This window comes from Lucilia cuprina, chromosome 3, assembly GCF_022045245.1.
Source record: "Lucilia cuprina isolate Lc7/37 chromosome 3, ASM2204524v1, whole genome shotgun sequence".
NCBI lineage: Eukaryota > Metazoa > Arthropoda > Insecta > Diptera > Calliphoridae > Lucilia > Lucilia cuprina.
The window spans coordinates 11,474,424-11,497,275 of record NC_060951.1 but is presented as its reverse complement, the minus strand read 5'-3'; the positions used below and the strand labels follow the sequence as shown (position 1 = coordinate 11,497,275).

General features: G+C 31.6%; 1 protein-coding gene across 3 annotated transcripts; it reads right to left on the bottom strand.

Annotated features, from left to right (window-relative positions):
* Positions 1 to 5,551: 5,551 nt before the first annotated feature.
* On the bottom strand, positions 5,552 to 22,166 carry LOC111680248. Of its 3 annotated transcripts, XM_023441875.2 has the most exons (6): positions 22,021 to 22,166; positions 21,231 to 21,667; positions 14,362 to 14,789; positions 6,653 to 7,536; positions 6,515 to 6,601; positions 5,552 to 6,435 (listed from the first exon to the last, which is right to left on the bottom strand). In XM_023441875.2, the coding sequence occupies exons 3-6, from the start codon at positions 14,422 to 14,424 to the stop codon at positions 5,979 to 5,981; spliced, it is 1,491 nt and encodes a 496-aa protein (XP_023297643.2). In that variant the 5' UTR covers positions 14,425 to 14,789; positions 21,231 to 21,667; positions 22,021 to 22,166; the 3' UTR covers positions 5,552 to 5,978. The 3 variants fall into 3 exon arrangements, with proteins under 3 accessions (XP_023297643.2, XP_046802510.1, XP_023297644.2); XM_046946554.1 differs by lacking the exon at positions 21,231 to 21,667 and having other exon boundaries at positions 22,021 to 22,165; XM_023441876.2 differs by lacking the exon at positions 22,021 to 22,166 and having other exon boundaries at positions 6,515 to 6,583; positions 21,231 to 21,799.
* Positions 22,167 to 22,852: the final 686 nt, after the last annotated feature.

Sequence of the window (22,852 nt, the reverse complement as noted above, 5' to 3'; positions counted from 1 at the left end):
CATTATGTCTTTCGATGAAATGAATGGATTTTTTTTACTAGACGGAAAATTTTATGGTCTGTTTGCTCAGAAGTTTTTAGAGGTCGTCCACCGATAGTGGCTTCCTCTACTTTCCCAGTAACTTTATACATTTTTATAATGTCGGAAAACTATTGATTTAATAATATTCAATTGGTTTGCTATAGAAATTTGGGATCTACCTACTGATTCATAACGTGTTCGCGTCATGGTTGCACTTCTAAAGAATTGGTACTATTTAAGTGCATAAAATCAACCAAAATTATTATACCCTTCACCTTCGTGAGAAGGGTATATATAAGTTTGTCATTCCGTTTGTAATTTCTATAATATAATTTTCCGACCCTATAAAGTATATATATTCTGCATCCTTATAGATAGCGGAGTTGATTAAGCCATGTCCGTCTGTCTGTCTGTCCGTCTGGTTGTCCGTCTGTCTGTATGTTTGTTGAAATCAGTTTTTAGATGACCCCAGATATCGGCGAGATCCGAATCTTCAATAATTCTGTTAGACATGCTTTCGGGAAGGTCGCTATTTAAAATCAGCAAAATCGGTCTATAAATAACGGAGATATGAACAAAAATCCGAGACAACCTCTGAAAATTTCATCAAAAAAGACATATTTTTTCCATGTTTTGTTAAAAAAGCAACAACAATACTGTGAATTGGAAAAAAATGTTGGTTTGGTTTTATTGAGCTGTGTATTTTGTAGAAACCTGTCTCTATATAAGTTTTTTCTTCAGAAAATGCACATTTATAGTAGTTTTCACTATTTTAATATTAGCACAATATTGTGTGGCAATTTTTTTCAATTTACAATAAGAATTTAAAATAGTGGCAACTCCGTTCAAATTAGTGAAATTATTTTCCGAAATACATGTACGATTCCCATCTTTATCAGCGGCTACGTTTAAGCCGGCTTAGCTTTTAAGCGAAAATTTTTTTTAATGAAACATGAAGTTATTTTTACTCATATACTCAAAATTTTAAATATTAACATTTTAATAAACTAAAAAATTACAGATAAAAGGAACGAATTTTATTTTGTAATCTTAAAATGATATGATGTTTTTCTTGTGGATAGTAATACTCAATATTTTAAATTTATAAATATCAATATTTTTGACAAATTAAACTTCAAAGGATATACTTGTATTTTTGCTACATTTTACGTCTTATTATGACAACGACTGAATTTAATGAAATTTGAACCACACATTTCAATACTGTTTTGGAAAGTTTTAACAGACATTTTTCGAAACATGAATCAGAAAGGGGAAAAATTATACTTTATTGTTAAGATTTACTAAAAAATTCTTAGCATTCTCTATTAAATGTGTATTATTTTGGAAAAAATTACAACTTTTGTTGGTGGTACGGCGCCAGCACCATTGAAAAGTATTTCAAAATTTTCCTCGAATTGAGAATTTAAATAAGAAGTTGAGGGTTAGTTACTGCTGCAATGTCTTTTTGGAAGACATTCTGTTTTCGTAAAAAATAAAATTCAAAGATAGCAGGATTCTACTGTTACTTTTGTAACATTTTCCAGAAACAAACTGATGGTCGTATACAATAGTTAGAAACACTTTGCCAATAAACCAAATGTGTTCTCATCGACTAATCACTGGCTTTTCTAGAGAGGAAAGGTACTGTCGCTTAGACCTGGGTCACACTGGAAAACTTTTGTTGAGAAACTTTTGATTTTTGTGTGTGAGAGAAAGAAAAATAAATATCAACCATCTCTTTCTCTCACACTCAAAATCAAAAGATTCTCAACAAAAGTTTCCCAGTGTGAACCAGGTCTTATTCTTTTCATTCGTACAACAACAAATCAATGCAATTCATACGTAGTTTCTCAAAAAAAATTATATGTGTAGATATAAACAACCAAAGTTTCCTAGTGTGGACCAGGTCAAACTAGTAAAATTTTAAATATTGTTTCATCATTTCTATGCTATGGAATAAGGCAACATTATATTTTTTCTAAGTCTTGCATATTGCATTAATTTCAATATAAAATTTATTTTTTGATTCAATTCACAATCATGTTGTATATTGTACCTATTAAAGTGTAGTAACATTTATAAAAAATCAAATAATAATAAATTAATTAAACATGCGAAATAAACCACAGTTGTTTGAAAACTAGGAAGAAACTTTGCAGAAGTTGAGTCCATATTATTTAATTCTCAACCCGATTGAAATAATATTGTCCAAAATAAAAGCACATGTGAAATTAAAAATTTACCTAGAAAGTTTGATAGATGAAACCATTGCCCAAATAACTTAAATAACTGTTGATGACTGGAGCTAAAGAGTACTTCACACGATTACACTTATCGTGCGAAATGTCTAATTAAAAAGTAAAATGAAATTCCATTCGTATAACAAAAAAGAAAATAAAAGTCGTATGATTTATATTTTTTGTGTTTACACGATTGGTATAAAACAATAACAAAGTAAGATAGAAACAGTTGTTTCTCTTTTTTGCATGTGTTTACATAAAAATACATCCCTGATCTACCCAGCAGTTCGACAAAGTGTCAATGCATACGAAAAAGACAGTAATTTCCACTAATAGTTTGACCTGGATGATCGTAATTCGTATGTTTTGGGTCATTCGGCTCGAATGTACCCTTTGTAATCGAGAATGAAGGCAGTCGTCACTTTAGTGTCCTCTTTGTAAGCGGGAGCGGAGACAGTCGTCTCTTTACTGTCCTCAAGTAACATAGAGATTATACTCTTAAAAGTAGTTTTTTTTGTTGTATTTCCGAAAGTAGTTATTTTACCCATCTTTTGGAGAAATAATTATTACTTTCTACTAATATGCCACCATCTGGTTGACTCAAATTTATATCTTTCGGGTCAATCGTCACATTATTGACCCATAGTATTCTAGAGAGTAGACACTTTTTAAATTTTATTTCCATTAATATCTTACCACCTGGCTGACTCCAATTCGTATGTTATTGGTCTTTCGTCGCAAATAAACTCTTTGTAAACGAGAATGAAGACAGTCACTTTAGTGTCCCCTTTGTAAGCGAGAACGGAGGCAATCGCCTCTTTACTGTCTCTTTGTAAGGTGTAGAGTGACGATTGACTTCCTCGTAGTACAAGCCCATGTAAAAATGGTTGGTCACCTGGGTAGTCAATTGGTTAGGGCCCACCACAAGTGGTAGGTTAAATGGTCAGTTCGGCACTGTCCCGTCGAACTGCTGGGTAATGCGACTTGCTTGTTCTTTGAATAATTTCGCATATGATGCGTAAAACGTTTGGTAATGTATTACAGATACTATATACATGTGATGCGTCATTAAAAATAAAAAAGTTCCTCAAGTAAAAATGCTGATGTGCAGCGATGCATTGGTGAAGAGGATCTATATACATATGAATGTATGTATATTTATTTCTGAATTAATTAGCCATACGACATTATTAAAACATGTTTGGGATACAGTCATATATCCACGATTAATTACATATATAATTATTCTTCAAAAATAAAAATTGTTCAATAGACTAGAATATTCATATACTAGACTTTAAACTAAACTATGACAAAACTATATACTAGACCAAAGACAATTTTTAGATTTAGAAACATTTAATATGCTAATCGGGTGTTATTTGGAACCCCGGTAGCTAGTACTTTTCCATTGGTACTTTTTGAGTTGTACATCGAAACATGAAATTAATTATAAAGCGAAATTTTGGTACTTATTCGACAAGTACTTTTTTTGTGTTTTCTGTAAAACATGTAAAGTCCGAGATTCATTACGATACAAACGGCCCTCAAAAAAGGGCTGATAATTACGAAAATCTACAGTGTCATTTAACTTATATAAAACTTATTTGTGCCAATTTTTAGAGAGATAATAGAATATCTGACGTAATTATGGCATAAAAAGTCCAAATTCACTAGTTATAGTAAAATCCGATGAATATCGTACAAAAAATACATTTTTTATTTTGCTTCTACTAATACATTCTCACCAGTTAGGTCTTTGACAGAAGACATAGGTCCTTGGCAATCATTTTCGCCTATATACTACTATATGGTCTTATTTTATATTAATTAATAAGTGGAAAACCAACTAATAGTTTTATAAAAAGTTTTATTGAAAAATGTAGGAAATTAAAGTTTAAATAAATTTGTTTGTACGTCTCAATATTTTTTCTTCGACTAACTAAATTTTCAAAACATACAATATAAAATTCAAATTAAAATATTAAAGTATTTTCAACAAAGTATAACAAAGTACATATTACAACATATGGATTACATTATAAAGATTGTAGAGGCTACGCCGAATGCTTTACTCCGAACATCAAAACGTATTACAGACAATAGACCGACTAGACCAGAGACAACAGACTCTATTTTAATCTGCACTAGAGATTGGCTGGACTATAGGATGGAGCAAAGCCTAGATTATAGATTTGTATAGAGAATATACTATAGTCTTGATTGAAGGCTATACTATAGGCTAGACTATAGTCTGGACTGTAGACTAGAATATAGTCTGGACTATAGACTAGACTATAGTCTGGACTATAGACTAGACTATAGTCTGGACTATAGACTAGACTATAGTCTGGACTATAGACTATAGTCTGGACTATAGACTAGACTATAGTCTGGACTATAGACTAGACTATAGTCTGGACTATAGACTAGACTATAGTCTGGACTATAGACTAGACTATAGTCTGGACTATAGACTAGACTATAGTCTGGACCATAGACTAGACTATAGTCTGGACTATAGAATATACTATATTCTGGACTATGTACTATACTTTAGTCACGGTTATTGACTATTTTCTGTATTATAGACTATAGTCTGGACTATAGATTAGACTATTGTCTGGACTATAGATCAGACTATAGTCTGGAAAATGCACTAGACATTAATCTGGACAATGGACTATAGTGTGAACTACTGAAGTAGTCTATAATCTGGACTACAGTCATAGATTATAGGCCAGACTAGACTATAGCATCTAATTTAAACTGCATTATGGGTTGGTGTATTTACTAGAATATTGGTTGAAACACAGACAACACTACTATAGACCAGAGTCCAGTCACTGAACTATAGATTAGATAATATGTAGACTTTACTATAGGCAATTGACCAAACAATGGTATCGACTATAGACTAGACGTAGGCTAAATTATAGACAAGACTATAGACTGGAATATAAACAATACTATTATCTAGACCAATCGCGGATCCAGCTCGAGGTGGTGGGGAATCTTCCACATCTGTATACTTTGTATGAAAAATTTTTGGGATTGTGTTTTTGATGGGATCCTCTTATCCCCCGTGGATTCACGCCTGATCTAAACCATAAACTACTGGACTATAGAATAGATTATATACACGACTAAACTAAGAGCTTGTTATAGAATAGATTATATACAAGAATTATTACAGAGACTAGACTATAGTATGCACTATAGATTAGACTATAGTCTGGACTATTAAATTTTAGTTTTTAATAAAATTGAAACTTAGTTTCTTTTATAAAAAGGTAAATATTAAATTTATTTGATCTTTTTAGAATATCAGATTTTTGTTTATAAATATTTGTTTTTGGTTGTTCTTTTAAGGCACTTAAATAGAGAATATTACACATAATAAAACTTAAACTAATCTCATAACAAAGTAGGAGTTTTATGACAACACAATTGAGAAAAAACTTAAGTAAAAGTAGTTAAACAAATTAAAAAAATAATAAAAGCTATAAATAATTAAGTAAATTTTTGGCACACAGTTTGTTTAATTTTTATTTTTTTTTTGGTAAAATTAAAACTAAAATTCTAAATTATAAAACGAGTATACTCGTTAGTATTTAAGTATAAAAAAATCTCGTAAAAACTTCTTAATCTTTGGTTCTATTTTTAGTCCTATTGAGTATTATATTGATTTTTTGGTTTGATTTATTAATTTAGTCAATCTTTTTCACTGGTATCATCTGAAATAATAGGATCTGCAGCAATTGTAGCAGCTGCTGCTGCTTTAGCCTCAGATGGTGTAGCATTTCCATTGCAGATTTTTATAGATTTATCCACTACTTCGATTTTATCGGCAGTTGGTGGGTTGTTATGGTGTGTGCATTTGTGTTGCACCAAAGCTTCTATGGCGACCACGGTTCTTTCTAGCAAACTAACCAATCTCTCCTCTCGAGCATCCATACGTCTTAGTAATTCTTCATCACGTTTTTCACGTCTCTTTAAATATTCGATCAATTCATAGTTCGTACTATCACCATCGGTTGATGTTGATAGTTTACGTTTATGTTTCGGCGAGCCGCCACCACTACTGCATTCGGATAGATTGTCCGTATCGACTATAACATCGGGATGTAAAATATTATGATCCATATTATTTGAGTAGTAGTTTTGTGATCTATATAATAAGAAGAATAAAAATAAAGATCTTTACTTAATAATTATTTTCTGTATATAACTAAAGTTTAATCACTTACCCATTATAATTTGTTTGCATTAGCTGTATATCATCCGGATTGAATTCACCATCCGACATTGGTTCCGATCTGGAAGAATTGGAAAAACTGGCATTATTAAAATTGTAATAACATATCGCTTAACTCAAAGATACTTACTTCATGGAGACATTATTATTGTCACTGGTCTGTAGGTTGAGAGCACCATTGCAGTCTTTTTCATATTCTTGAGCTAGAGACTCTTTAAGTTCATTCGTATTAACCGCCGTTACACCATTAACATGGGCCTGCAGTAAATTGTGAGCAGCAGCTGCTGCAGCGGCGGCAGCAGCAGTAGCATTATCTGGTAAATCATCTGGTATTTCGTGTATACCATCTTTATGCGCTGCTTGTAGGGGGAGAGGTGAAGAGTCATCGTAGACTCCATCGGGACCATTTGTGTTACTGGTATCGTTGCCCAGTTGAGCCTCAACAAAATGATTGGGTAAAAAACGTTCCAACTTGCAATTACTATTCGAATCATTGGAATGGACTGCGGCTAAACTTTGCAATAAATTATGTTGAGCCACCACAGCAGCTTGTGTCTGTTTATCCAGCAGTGCTCCGAACTCAGCTGCCTGTCGCCTTCGATGATAGTACGACAATTCATTTTGATTTTTAGCTATTAAAGCCATACGCTTGCTATTCGAACCCCAACATTCTCCCCTCTGTTCCTCTATCTCTTTGAAGAGAAACATATAGGGCCAGTTGCGTCGTACATGTCGTTCGGGATTCTTTTTCAATTGTGTGTAGATTTTCTTAAGATTTTCATAACGATTACAACACTGTTTGGCCGATCTTTTGCGTGCACTATAACGATTGAGGACTTCGGCTACCATTTCCCAAACACTGGCATGATTTTTACGATTCGATTGAAATGCACTTTGTATTCTTTCGGATTTGACAATATTTAGCAGGGCTATGGATTCGGGTACATTGAAATAACTTTCTGGAGTGCGGGGCGCCCGATGATGGTGATAGACACTGGTGGGTGTTCGTGTTTCCTAAAATAATAAGAGATTATATTAGCAAAACTTTCTATTTATTTCCTTTACACCCAAATAAAAACATGGCACTTCCTGGAAAAACAAATTCTCCCGCATTATCCTTTTTTAAATTAACTGATTACCATTAAATTTCGTGGCATCATTTTGAATTTAAATATCTAGCAAAATAAGATATATTTTTGAAATAATTACACATTTACAATTCCCACAAGTAACATTAAATTCATTCACAGTAAATCCCCCGTCAAAGAAATACAAAAATGTGGGGAAAATGAAGAAAGAAAAAAAACCTCAGTCAAGTTTTATGTAAATGAATAAACAATAAAAGAGTAACAACAACGGTGGCGAAAAAAAATCCATTTGAGACCTTATGATGATATTGGCTGACTGAATGGCTACTTGGTAATAAAAATTTACGAGTTTTATGATGACTCGTGCAGATGATGAAGTCTGTGTTTGTATGTGTGTGCGAGAGAAGGTTTGTAAGTACAAATGTGCTATTTTATACCATTATTCTAAATAATACGAATGTTTAAATATCAAAATGATCTATATCTAAGCACATGTGTAAATTAGGGTAGTTTTTATTTAGAATTTGCGGGAAGTTTGGGTAAAAATATTAGACCAACTGTAATTTATGCATTCATTATCTGGTGGACTTATTTGGGTTAAAAGTTTAATACAAAACTGCTACTGAGAGTGACTTAAGTATAAGTGGGACCATGATCATCATGTCTGAGAAAGCTCGCAATATTCTCCCCACTGGCTGCTTGACACTTACACCCGAAACAATATTATCGTTTAACGAATTAACAAACACAATTTTACGCTTTAATTAACTACAGGGAGTGGCTTGGTTATGATCACGATCACCATGTCAAGGAAAGCGCTCAATATTCAATATTGATAAGCTTGGAACGAATTGGAACGTAAAAGATACTTTACCATGTCGTTTATAATCGGCAGCGAAAGACCATATATATTTCATATAAGAATAGAGAAACCTATTACTTGGAAAAGTAAAACGGTGGGTAGAACCACAAATATCTTATGGGGATGTCGCGTATTAGGAGTATATGAGAAGCCTGCTCGGAATGAATAAATGAATGTGTGTATGCTTTGTATCATATCACTCGTTAATAATCGGCAGCGAAAGAGCGAATATATTTCATATATGAGAAAAGGAACCTAAACTGATGCCGAAACCTATCACTTAAAATAATGAAACGGTGGGTAGAGCCACAGATATCTTACGTTATGGGCCTTTTTAGGGGTGGATGAGAAACCTGCTCTTCAGCAATAAACCGAATATATGTATTTCATATGAGGGAACGTTAACCAAAACTGATGACGAAACCGATCACTTGATAGAGCCATAGATATCATATGAAACGACCCTGCTAGAAATACTGAATGGAAACATATACAAAACAGAACGAAGGAGTGAAAAACGTGGGAAGAAAATAAAGAAATTCTATAACAATTATTTTGAAAGCGATATTATTCTAGATATAACATCGATCAGAAACACTTATAAGAATTTTGTAGAAATTACGATAGATTATAATTTCTGAGAGCACCAAATAGCACTTTTCCACAAACATTTTCCATGTAAAGGAGTACAGGCTCTATAGCGACCTTTAGATCTGATATCTCTTAAAATTTTCCTTATTTATTTGGAAGATCTCGTGAATCTTGTGTACCACAAACGCAAAGGTACTTTTTAGTTATAGATCACAATAGATCTCATGACCACTGCATACATCCAGCGCATAAGCTTAAGACACAAAGACTTTCTTGTGAAAGCATCTTATATCTTAATTTGTTAAATTGTTATAAAAATTAAGATACAATAAATAAAAACATTAACCCCTTTAGGACCTCAGAACAAAATTATACTTAAAAGTATGTATTTCTAAATAAGGAACCATCTTGAAATACATATCAAAACAAATATTACGAAAAATAGAAAAAAAAATCACCTTAATATACATACACGCATATTGAAATGTAGTGGTAGTGATGGATGTTGGTATTGGTAGTAGTAGTCATTCAGACAGTAAAGCTATAAAATATTGTAGAAAATTTATATATTTATATAATAATAAAAATGTATGTCTATTGGCCACCATTCAATGGTTGTACACCGAGCACAAGCACAGTTATATTTATAGACAAAAGCAGAATTATACAAAAACCGCCAGCAAAAAAAGAAGAACAACAATAATAAATACTAAAGAAAAACAATGAAAACGTTGTTGAATTGTTTAAAAGATTTTCTTGAAAAAAAATTAAAAAGATGATGTTGTTCATCGTTGCTAATGATGATGATATGGAACCATTTTAAAGGAAGGTTGAAGTAATAGTGCAAAGTTTAAAAGAGTTAAGTAATAAGAATAAGTTATCGCTTTAAAATCTTTCTGAATCCATTCAAAATTTTATGTCAATTTATGTAAAATTTCATTTATTTTCCATTTGTAGACGAGTTGCTATAGAATTGTATAAAAATCATATGAACCCATTCTTTTATATATCATGTTTATAAAATGTTTTCTTAATGTTTACATATGATATACAACATATTTTCGTAAATAAATCACAGCTTATTTTACAAGACAAAGTATTGCAATGTAGGGAAAATGTTATTGTCTTTGCAAGTAAATTTCGACTCATGGATTTAGTGAAATGTCTTATTTAATCTAAATGGGAATCTGACGGTTATAAATAAACATCAAAATTAGAACAAACCAGCCCTGTTGATATACATGTGAGTTGCACCAAAGCTTTTTTTGACGTTTTCCACGTCTCTTTAAATACTCAATAAATTCATAGGTCATACTATCAACATCGGTTGAGGTTAATAGTTCAAGTTTATATTTCGGTTAGCTAGCCTCTAGTCGAAAGTCCTTGATGAGGCGTTATTTGAGGTTAACAAACATATTTTTCGATAGCTAGACAGCCATCAATGATAAGGTTAAATCTAAGTCCACGAGAGAAATGTTACCTTGTTGATCATTTCTCTTTCTTGTGTTATTACAATCCGTAGAAATATAGGTGTATCAAATACCTCTAGTCTGCCGGGACTATAAACTTGCGGGGTCAAATGTATCGTTGTCCCTTTCTTAAATTGATTTGATCTGGAATCAATCAAGTGAGACTTATAAACTGTAGCTTTTTATGTGCTGATTTTTGAAGGGGACCCTTCGTACACGGTACACGGGAAAGGAGAATATTGGTTAAAAGACTGAGTGTCAGATGAATGAGAAGTGTACTGTGTTGAAAGGTGAACATAAGTATTCCTTTATAGGGTATGTTTAGACTTTACTCTATTCAGGGTGTTCTTTGTGAGTAAAAACATGTCTTCGGCTAAGGGATACGTATTACGATCAACCGAATAACGTCTCTTTGTGATGTTGCGGGAATAAGCAGAGGTTATTCCATGAAAACAGCTTGCAAAAAACGGTGGTATCGCTGTTAAAAATAAAGCCAAAACGACACGTATTCTCGTAAGGTAATCAATCACAACCAAATACTTGTCTAGTGATAAGCACTACATCATATCGACATCAGGCGACTTACAAGGTTGTAGTTACAATCATGAGTGAGTGCATTTCACAGGCATTTGAAATAATGAGAAGGTGGGTGGAATCCCAATGACCCTATAAAGTACCCCTTACTAAAGGGGCACCTATCACTACCAAACTTTCGTAGAAAATGGTTCTAATAACCATGGGAATGATGTTATAATAAAAATCGAAAAGAAGATTAATACTCTTGAAAACATTAGCTTTAGTTGAAAATGGTTTCCAATAATCATAGGAATGACGTTATAACCCATACAGAAGATGACAATGAAATACTGAAAAACAATCTCTATAGAAAATAGTTGCAAATAATCAAGAGAACGATGTATACTGCAGACCGAAGAAGAGAAATGGCCTGAAAGCATTCTCTATAATTATTAAGCGTCCCATACTTTTAAATATTTAAAAAAATCTAGCTGTTAAGGGTATTCGAAAGATCTTTACAGCAGCTGAACGTCATTTATATAAACTGAATTTGTGAAGAACTTTGAAGCAGAATCAGAGAATCTATATTGAAACCCAGAAAACGAAATATTCTACCGTAGAAGTCCATGTATTGGACTGTAAGAAAGCACTAACTGAATACTAAACTTAGCATCATACGAGTAACATCTTACTAGAGATAAATCGGTAACGAAAGATCGAGGAATTTAAGGGAGAGTAGGCTGAAAAGCCTCTTCAGAATGTACAAGTCCAAGATAGTATAATGATACTAACGATGTATACTGCAGACCGAAGAGGAGAAAGGCCTGAAAGCATTCTCTATAATTGCTAAGCGACTTTAAAATACTTGAAAAAAATCTAGCTGTAAAGGTATTCGAAAGATCTTTACAGCAGCCGAACGTCATTTATATAAACTGAATTTGTGAAGAACTTTGAAGCAGAATCAGAGAATCTATATTGAAAACCCAGAAAACCGTCTACCTTATTACAAGTAGAAGTCCATGTATTGGACTGTAAGGAAGCATTAAGCGAATACTACATTTTGCATCATATGAGTAACAGCTTACTAGAGGTAAATCGGTAACGAAAGATCGAGAAATAAGAGCGAGAGTAGGACAAAAAGCCTTCTCAGAATGTACAAGTCCAAGTTAGTATAATGATACTTATTCTAAGTGAACACACAGGATAAGGGACAGAACTATTCCAAATTTGATTAACGAATGTAGAGCATGCGAAGAGATCAAAGAAACTCTAAACATTTGCTTTCTTATTGCCAGGGTTTCGAAAAAATAGATCCAAATATTTTGAAAGCAATATTACTGTATTGTAAATGTTACTATGAAACTGAGTCTAATCATCTGGTGAGCACTATAAGAGGTTTCTTAAGATCACTTGACTTCCACTTCTTCTGATGATCATGTTCTTTCGACTATACCGACTGCGCAACATTTATCCTCAAAACCCGAGCAGAAATTAATAAAAAAAACTTCAATCGCTTTCAAAGATCAATGTAGTAGGTAGAATTCATCTCTTAACAGTTGAAATCAGGGATGGGAAAAAGAGATTTTTTTTAGTATCAAAAATATTTCAGAGAGTATCTTTTGGATCTCAAAGTACTTAGGTTAGGTTAGGTTGATAGGAGGATGTGTACTACATCAAATCCGAAGAAATTCACACAATCAGGCCTGTTGTGCGCTTTTTATCATGAAAAAAAGGAACTGAATGAATTATTTTTCAGTGTTCATAAACTCAGTTCCTTGAACGTAATTCCTAAGAATCTTCCAATCAGTGTTAGTCAGGAATGTTATTTCCGGAATAACATCACTTCCAAGATACTTGGATCAACTCTGACGAATGCCTGGCAGTGGCAAAGAAAGTGCTCCAGATTTTCATTGTCCTCTCCACATGCTCTACATAAGTTTGAATCCGAACGTCCAATTTTGCATAGTGTTCTGAGTGTGTCCACTCAGAATACGTATCATACTAACTTCAGACTTGCTCATTTTGAGGAGATTTTTCGTATTGCTTTCATCAGGATTTCATAGGATTTTCGTCGTTCTACCCATTGTTTCATTATTCCATGAAGTCTTATAAGATTCTCTCACCCATATTATTAGTCCAGCTTTTGTTGCGTCGAATGGTTTTGCATTCGTCAGTTTAACTGCATTGAGCTCCCTTCCCTTTAAAGCTATTACATTCGCTCTTTCGTTACCGACTACTCCCGAGTGGGCTGGTACCCATATAATGTTATAAAGTTATAAGTCTCGAAAAGGGACAAAAATTGCGATTTCTGAAAACTCAGGACATAATATCTCAGATTACAGATGTGATGGAGAAAATATGACGTAATATTCGAACTCAGCGAATAATCTTATAGAAGCGTCTAACATAGTCTCAGGGTTTCAACTATTTTAACATTTTGTCTGATAATATTGAAGTGAAACAGCTACTAAAGTTATAGAGTTTCCTACAACTTTTATTTGATGCATTTTCAAGAATAAGTGCCAAAAAAATTAAAAAGTATTTTAAATTGTAAAGAAAATTTTATCCCCTTATTCTAATTCTCTTGTTATTTCAAAACGATTTATTGAAAGTTCCCATACAAAAGATTTACTACCGGTTAAACGATAATCCGATATTGAGATTGTAGCCCTGAAAGTATCAAATAAGACTCGGGAGTATCACGGTACGTACCAATTTTGCCATCCCTGGTTGAAATCAAAGAGAGGAACATTTTTGAGGTATTTTTGAAATGAAGACAAGTTTATTACATTAACTTGGCTTACGCTTGATTGTAATCGGATGTGCTAGGACCATTTTAATTCTAAAAAAATATGATATAACCAAAATTAGACCCTATCATTACATTTTACCCTATTGTGTTTAAATGAGAAAAGTTTAGTTTATTTGATATACATTAGAGTGTCTCTATACCAAACCAGCGATTGAAAATTATGACTTTAGTATAGGTCGGTTGATCTTGGGAAATTACACGGTACAACAAACTTTTACATCAACGACTTTAGTACTCTTCCTAAAAGAATATTTTAGATTAAGATATCTCGAAGCTGGTGCAAGATATAACTTGGGGATAAACTTGTACAAAGAAAACATAACATAACAATAGTTTCAGAATAAAAATAAAGATGACTTCTGTCAGTTATGCTTAGGTATCTCGGAAACCTAAGCTGGCAAAGAAAAAGAACCTAAACTAAACTTTGTTTAAAATAACTGTTGTTTTTAATAAATTTACTCTTAAACTAAGACTTTGTTTTATCTTATAACTTAAACTTACCATTTTCAAAGATGTCGATGACGAACGATCATCGATCGTTGCACAAATTTGTGTATTTTGCATTCGAATTGATGTGATTGGAACTTGTGGTTAACTAACGTTTTTCAAATGTTTAGCAAATAGTTGAGATTACTAATGCAAATATTATGGTGGGTTATCAATTTGATTAATTCAAAAGTTAAATCCTGCTCTTGATAATATTATTAGATTCTGCTGGTAATCTAACATTTGAAGCTGCTCTTTAGTTTGTAGTTGTTGGTTTATTATTGTTATTTTAGTCGATTACTGTTTAACGGTTGATATATTTGCTTGTTGACTGACTGACTGACGATGATTAAAACGGTGACCTGTCGATGATGATAATGACGATAATAATGATGTTTATGACAATGTTAATAATGATATGGCGGTTTATACAACGTTGTCAACTAGAATAATACAGAAAGAAAAAAATCGTTTACAAAAACAACAAGAATAAATAAATAACAAATAAAAAAAAGAAAAGAATCTATTAATATTTAGAAGTTAACCTTTTTAACCTCTTTACTGTACATTTATTTTTTCGAAATAATTATATGAAAAAAGGCGACTTAATAGGAAAAAACCCATAACATTCTCTCCAAATACACAGCAACAGTATGGTTTGAACACTGCTTAGTAGTAAAAATAATAACAACAACAATAATATTAATTAAAATAATAGGGGTATTCACAGTTATAGGTTAAAAACAAACTTGATTTATTAAAATAATTTAAAAAAAATACTTTTTGATTATAAAAAGGAGGAAATCAGGAAGGAAATCAGTTTGTTTAAGACAAAATTAAAAAAAATTCCTTTTGTATATATAATTAATCCAAATGAAATAATTAAAAATAACAAAATTATAAACATGAAATTATATTTAATTAAAACTTTCTTTTCATTACTCTGTTTAAAAATTTAAACCATGAATACCTCTAATATTCTTAACATTTGTACGATTTTTCAAATGAAACCTTACCGTACTTAAGTGACAAAATTCTTGTTTATAGTACAAAAAAGTAAAATATTATTTTAAAATTATTCTAAATAAATACAAAAATAACTAATTCATAGTTGTTTCAACTAAATATCATATAATTAATTAAATACGTTTGATTCTAACATTATAAATATAGATACGAGACCGTTATGTGCAATAATCAATTGTAATGCATTTGAACAGTTCGTTTCGCAGGTCATATTCAAATTAAATTTTCATAAATATTCAACATTTAAAATCAAGTTAAATCGTTTGTCTAGTATATTCTTTTAAATTAACATATTTGAAACGTTTTAATTTCAAAATGTTGCCTAAAAGTTGTTATGACTTTGAAAAAAATAAATAAATAGAATTGCGTAAAGTTGTTAATTATTGTAGGGTTTATTCCTTCGATTTATCGGAAAATTATGCCAACAATAAATAATTTTGTTCTTTTTTCTTTAATATATAATCAACTTTATCACTAATAGAAGTGAACTATTAGTTCCCTTAGAATTTGTTTCTGTTCCGCTCAAGGCCGGTGGTCTCGAAAATATACTTGCTCAACTGCTAAGATGCTTTGGCCCTATTTGGATCCCAATAAAACATCCTACACATCGATTCCTTATCAGGCAATAGGGTCGGCTATCTGATCTATTAACTGTTCAACCTGAACGTACTTATTCTTGCATTTTTAACTCTATCTACTTCAGTTTATTTCATTTCTTCATTGCTGTTTTTTTCTCTTAACGCATCTTATTCTCTTTTCAGACATTACAAAGGGACCAAATTGGACTAAGTAAAACTATACTCATTGTAGTGTACAGTCTGTATAACCAAACCTAACCTAGAATTTTCATTCCCCTGGGAAAGTAAAATTGCTTTCATTCACAATAGATTTTATATGCAACAGCTGTTCATTGTTTACATTTTGTAAACAAAAAATTTCACAACATTGGAATATTTATCATGTCAAAAAACTAAGTGCCGGTCTACACTAGGAAACTTTTTTTTGGGAAATTTTTGATTTTGCGTGAGAGAGAAAGAATTTCATTCATCTTTCTCGCGGTAAGGAGTTTCCCGTTCTCGGAAACTTGTTTTGCTTAGTTAAACCTGGTTCACACTGGGAAACTTTTGTAGAGAAACTTTTGATTTTTGTGTGTGAGAGAAAGATATATCAACCATCTCTTTCTCTCACACACAAAATCAAAAGTTTCTCAACAAAAGTTTCCCAGTATGAACTATCTCTTTCTCTCACACGCAAAATCAAAAGTTTCTCAACAAAAGTTTCCCAGTGTGAACTAGGTTTTACTGCCCGTCCACACTAGGAAACTGTTTATGGGAAACATTTGAATTTGCGTGAGAGAGAAAGAGAAAGAATATCACTTGTTTTTGTTAGACCTGGTTCACACTGGGTAACTTTTGTAGAGAAACTTTTGATTTTTGTGTGTGAGAGAAAGGAATATCAACTATCTCTTTCTGTCACACACAAAATCAACAGTTTCTCTACAAAAGTTTCCCAGTGTGAACCAGGTCTTATTCTTCTCATTCGTATAACAAGAAATCAATGCAATTAATACGTAGTTTCTGAAACAAAAGTTTCTATGTGTGGACATTAAGACCTGGTTCACACTGGGAAACTTTTTATTTTGTGCGTGAGAGAAAGATATCATATTTCTTTCTCTTTCTCTCATACACAAAAATCAAGTTTCCCAAAAAAAGTTTCCTAGAGTGAGCCATGTCTAAGGAAACTTTAAAAGAGAATTAAGAAAAAGTTTATCAACAAAAGTTTCCTAGTGTGGACCAGCTCTTCGTGAACGTGAAATGTTGATTAGTACATATAATTTTTAACACTTTTCTTTAAATAGCATTTATTTATAAAATGTTATTTTAATGACAGTAATGTTTGAATGATTTGGTATATCTTATTACTCATACGTTACGTATGACCATAAATAGTAGTCTAGTAATCTTACTGTGTTACATACAAAATACTTTTTAATATATTCGTGAAGATATAGAAGTTGTATACGTTTCTTACAGAACTTACATTCACTGATTTCTTAAGCGACATCTTGTTAAAATCATGACTTGTTAAAATCATGAAACTTCATAGTTTCATAAAGAAACTGTTTTTTTATAATATAAACTGAATTTGTGGAGAACTTTGAAGCAGAGTCTGAGAATCTATATTGAAAACCCAGAATCCGAACTATTCTACCTTCTACTTAATTACAAGTAGAAGTCTATGTATTGGACTGTAAGAAAGCATTAACCGAATATTTAACTTTGCATCATATGCATCAGCTTACTAGAGAATAATAGGCAACGAAAAGCAAGGAATTTAAGCTGAGCACAAAGATTTAATGGGGTGACTCTATCGAGAGCAGGACTAAAAGCCTCCTCAGAATGTACAAGTCCAAGTTAGTATAATGGTTTTTATTCTAAGTGAACACATATGATTAGGGACAGAACTATTCCAAATTGGACGAACAAATGTCGAGCATGACAAGAGATCAATGAAACTCTGAACACTTGCTTTTTCATTGTCAGAATTTCGAAGAATATATATCCAAATATATTGGAAGCGATATTACTGTATTGCAAATGTTAATCTCCCACTGCTCTTCTGAAATTTTAAGTTTTAAAATATTCATTTACATCAACAGTTAAAAAAATTAAGCAAAATTGTGTCAACTAGATTAATATTTGATACTTGTTTTTAATGTAATAAATACATGTTAAACATTTTATATATTCAAGCATTTTTTAGTTTACATATTTAAACCGTATGGATTGTTATCATATACGTATACATACTTACATAAATACACATGTACTTATGTTTGTTTGTACTAACTTCATTCGAAGATATTGATCTTATACAATTTGGAATGAAATCTTCTTCCTGTGGTACCAAAAAAAAAAATAAAAGTCAACGATAATAATACTACAGAACTTGTAAAACATATTAAATGTATCTTAAAATAGTATACATTTACAGACATACATACAGCCATGTATACATTCATATTTACATTTGTTTGCTGATACCCTGCAGTTTGGAGTGACTAATCCAAATTAGTAATTCTTATGATTTTGAATTATCTTAGGAAATATAAATATAATCTATCTATCTATCTATCTATCTATCTATCTATCTATCTATCTATCTATCTATCTATCTATCTATCTATCTATCTATCTATCTATCTATCTATCTATCTATCTATCTATCTATCTATCTATCTATCTATCTATCTATCTATCTATCTATCTATCTATCTATCTATCTATCTATCTATCTATCTATCTATCTATCTATCTATCTATCTATCTATCTATCTATCTATCTATCTATCTATCTATCTATATTTATTGTTAGACTATCTTGAAAGAGATTGACACTTTTTAAAACTACTGGGTTTTCGTCTTAATCATTCGTTCTTTTTTTTTTGTTGCTGTAACTAATTCTATTTAGTATGTGTGGTTGTATGTTTGTTCGTATCTGCTCATATGTGGATACATTTCTTTTTTGTGACACTTTTATTTCGTTTTTATTACACTATTTGTTGTTGCTTTTGTTACAGTTTCTTAGCTACTTGGATAGAAGAGTAATAACAAACAAATATCATCTACACTTTGGTAATAATACATTATTTATAAGATGCACAGTAGACGTTCAAAAAGTACACACTTACATACATACTCACTTACATATAAATGCATTAATCGTATGCATATAAGTAAATTTGTTTATTCATTAAGGTGGCATCAATTAATTTGAATAATTTTCATAATATTCGCATTCTTAGATGAAATTGTATTGAGCATTTGATCTGATGTTTGCGAAGCACCAGACGTAGGGTATGCCAACAAGCTAGTCGCTAAATAATCTTTCTATTACATATTGGCTTATTAAATTGTGATTAGACAAATTCAGCACTTCTTTATAAAAGTAAGACCATAAACAGTACTTGGCTTTAAGCTTTAGAAACATTGCTGGATATTCTTCCAATGTAAACTCATACAAGACGTAAGGCGGCTCTTGCAGGAAAATGACTCTTAACTTTATGCGAATAAGACAAAGCGGATATATGTATGTCACGTTATCAGTGACATTAATCGCATAAAGAGAGATCTAATCAAGTGGTCTGTTGTCTGTGTAATAATGATAAGCCTAAGAAAGTATTAGACTGTAAGATATTAATAACCGACTTTTATTTCAGTCGTAAACTCTGTATCACACCAGATTACTCAGAGATTTGTAATAAAGAAAAAGCGAATTTATTCGCAGTTAAGAGCGGGGAACTTGAAGAAGTATATGTGACAATTGTGAAACTTTTAAGGTCTATGAAAACGGATTAAAAGGCATGGGTAAGAAAGGGTGCTTCATTCAGTGATTTTTATTGCATTCTCTTCTTCAATCTAACCTAATAACATAATACTGCAAAGCTGTCGGTTAATGCAATACTCATTACTTGAATTGTTGCTAATTTCGAAACGAATATGATTTTGCACTGGTACTCAAAAGCGTCGTCTCAAACAAATTTTTATGATTTGTAAAAGATTCTTCAGATTTCTATGAAGTAGGCCTAGCTTTTTAAGATGGAGATGTACTAGGTAAGAGAGAGAAAGAGAGAGGGAAAAACAATTGACTGAAATGTGACTAAACTAATCTAAATACTCCCCTGACGATTCTATCAAAATTGATAGATGTCTGGGCTTTGAGTGAGTCGGAACTCAGGTAGTCAAATATCACCACTTATAAAATATTGAGACTGCTTTGACTCACTCTGACAGCAGATAAAACTACTCTTGTCTCTTAGTAAGTACTCGATTAGGCTTCTAACTGGTAAAATTACTGTGTACTGTATGATTGAACATATGTCGGAACGTACCCATGTTATAGATACTGTAGAAGCTTCTTGGATGAAGAAGAAGTGGAACAGGTACAACACTTTCTATATGACTGCCAAATTTTACAAGAGCACAGGCTAATCTATCTTGGTAGAGCCCTTTTACATGATCTGGACTATCTCAGAGTTGAGTCAATAGAAACACCGGTTGTTTTTTTAGAAGAAGTTAGAGAGGGAAATCATACTCTCAATGGCAATTCCTCTGAGTGAACTCTCTTATTAGCGAGTGACACACGTAACCTAACCTAACCAAAACGAAAGTGTTTACATTATTAAAACCAAAATGCTCGTACAGAATGGGATTTAATCGGATTTGGAAAAGTGAGATGTTTAACAAGATCAGCTGGATAAGCCGGGAACGTATATCAAAACAAAAATATTAAAAATCTATTTCTATTTTTTTGTTTATGATCACCAAGCAGCGTTACTGATTCATATTGCTGCCAAATTAGTAACATCTTTTTCATATACATATTTGATCGTTTAACATATGAAAATTAGATATTTCTCTAAACACTCTCACAATTCGTCACACAGATCTACATATAATAACGAAAGAGATGTTATGTTTCTGAAATTGGTGGCCACCTAATGGGCTGCATATTCATATAAATATGTAGACATAAACACCATATGACACACACACACACTTTCGGCATGTGAATGTAAAATTTGTACAAGTATGACTGGCTGACTAACTCACTGACTGGCTGACTGTGATCGGTGTTGTTGTTGTTATTGTTATTTTTCACACTATTACAGTAAAGTACACATGTGCCAAAATGTATAAAACTAAATAAATATTATAAATTAATTATTATTTTGTTGCTGTTGCTATTATTGTTACTATTTAATAAAATTTTACATTTATAATAAAATGCATATACACATACATAGTATTTATATTTAAATATTTAGTTTTAAAAAGAAATGAGTTAAAAATTCTTACACTTTTTTTATAAAACAAATTCCAGGGTATCCAGGTTGGTAGTTATTATTAAGTACTATTTAAAAGCATGTTTTTTTATATGATATTTTTGTTTTTAAAAAATTTGATGATTTAGCTTATTTTATTAAATTTATTTTTTTTTACAAAACTGTCTGGTATATTTGTATTGTAATTATTAAGTATTTTTTTATATTAAAATTATATAGAATATATAAAAACGTAGACAATGATTTTATAGCAGATTATTTTGTACATTGAGACTAGATTTTTGTCATAGATTTGATTTGTAAACAACACTTTTTTTTTAATAATAATTTTTTATTTTGTTTGATTTTGAAAATATTTTAAACGTTACTAAATTTAAATAGCCGATCTTTTTAACGATTTTGCGATTATGAGATTTGTGTTTTAAGTTTTTGTTCTGAAAAAATGTTTAACTAGAAAGAGAGAAGATACGTAACGTAACGATCGTTAGCTCACATATCTATCGACTGAGACTGGCAACGAAATAATCGTTGTCGTCTACCACTACTTTTGCTAGCTACTACTGCTACTCTTCATATTATTGTTATTGCTTCTTGTTGTTGTTGTTGTTGTTATTGCTTGTGCTAACGAAATATACAACAACATCAGCAGCAAAGAATGTATATTTCAAAAAATTAACTACAGCAATAAATACAAGAAGAAAAAAAGTGTATCCCAAAAATAACCCCCTGCACATTAAAAAAATTGTTCTCTCACTTGGCCGTCCGTCCGTCCATTTGTACACCCAACTAAGCAACCAACTTACGATCGGTATATCTGTTGCTCAGTTCTATTCAGTTGTGTTTTCTTTTCTGAAACATTTTTCTTTCGAATTCAGTTTGTTTCAATATTTTTTTTTTGTTTTTTCGTTTTCATTTTTGTTTTTATTTATATTTTCCTTCTGTTTTCAGTATATTATGAACGTACATATGTACATCGGTTTACGAACGTTGAGTGTTGTGTTTTAAAAATAGTATTACAAACTTTTATTTCAGAACCATACTGAGTGTATGTGTTTGTTGTTATTATTATAAGAGTATACTATACTTATACCAACCATATCATTCATTCTATATATTAAAATAAAATTTAAAACAATACACACAAACAAAAAATCAAACCAAACCATACCGATGATCGTTGATCGTTAAAAAAAATAACAACAGCGAAACCAACAAAAAAAAAAGCACATTAAGAAGAAGCAAACATTCTCATACTTATGCACCAACAAGAACAATAATTACTCTCGCCGTTAATCGGCATTGTTGCCAGACAAAGGGGTGTTAATAGTTGGGATTTGGATTTTAATTCGTTCTATGATCGATCTGTTTAATTGGTTGCACTGTGCAAGATCATTTGCAGTTATCTAATAAAAATTCCTTTAATTGCATAATTGCAAGATCACAATGTTTTTGATGTGTTAGTTAGTGTAGAAATTAATCATTTCCTGGAAAACATTCCTTTGGAACAGGGTGTCTTAGAGAATCTGAACAGATATGAAATCGCTTAATATACTGTGTAAAAGCTGTAATGATTAAATAAGAGAGAACCCGATTTCCATAGAAACCCTGATACCTACAGACAATTCAGAAAATGCC

What these genes read in the sequence shown, in the direction of transcription:
- LOC111680248 (XM_023441875.2), bottom strand. Translation starts at nt 14,424, where the DNA reads ATGCAAAATACACAAATTTGTGCAACGATCGATGATCGTTCGTCATCG. An exon ending in AATAATAATGTCTCCATGAA is followed by an intron (nt 6,602 to 6,652) that starts GTAAGTATCTTT and finishes TAATAATGCCAG; the next exon opens with TTTTTCCAATTCTTCCAGAT. An exon ending in ATGCAAACAAATTATAATGG is followed by an intron (nt 6,436 to 6,514) that starts GTAAGTGATTAA and finishes CTTATTATATAG; the next exon opens with ATCACAAAACTACTACTCAA.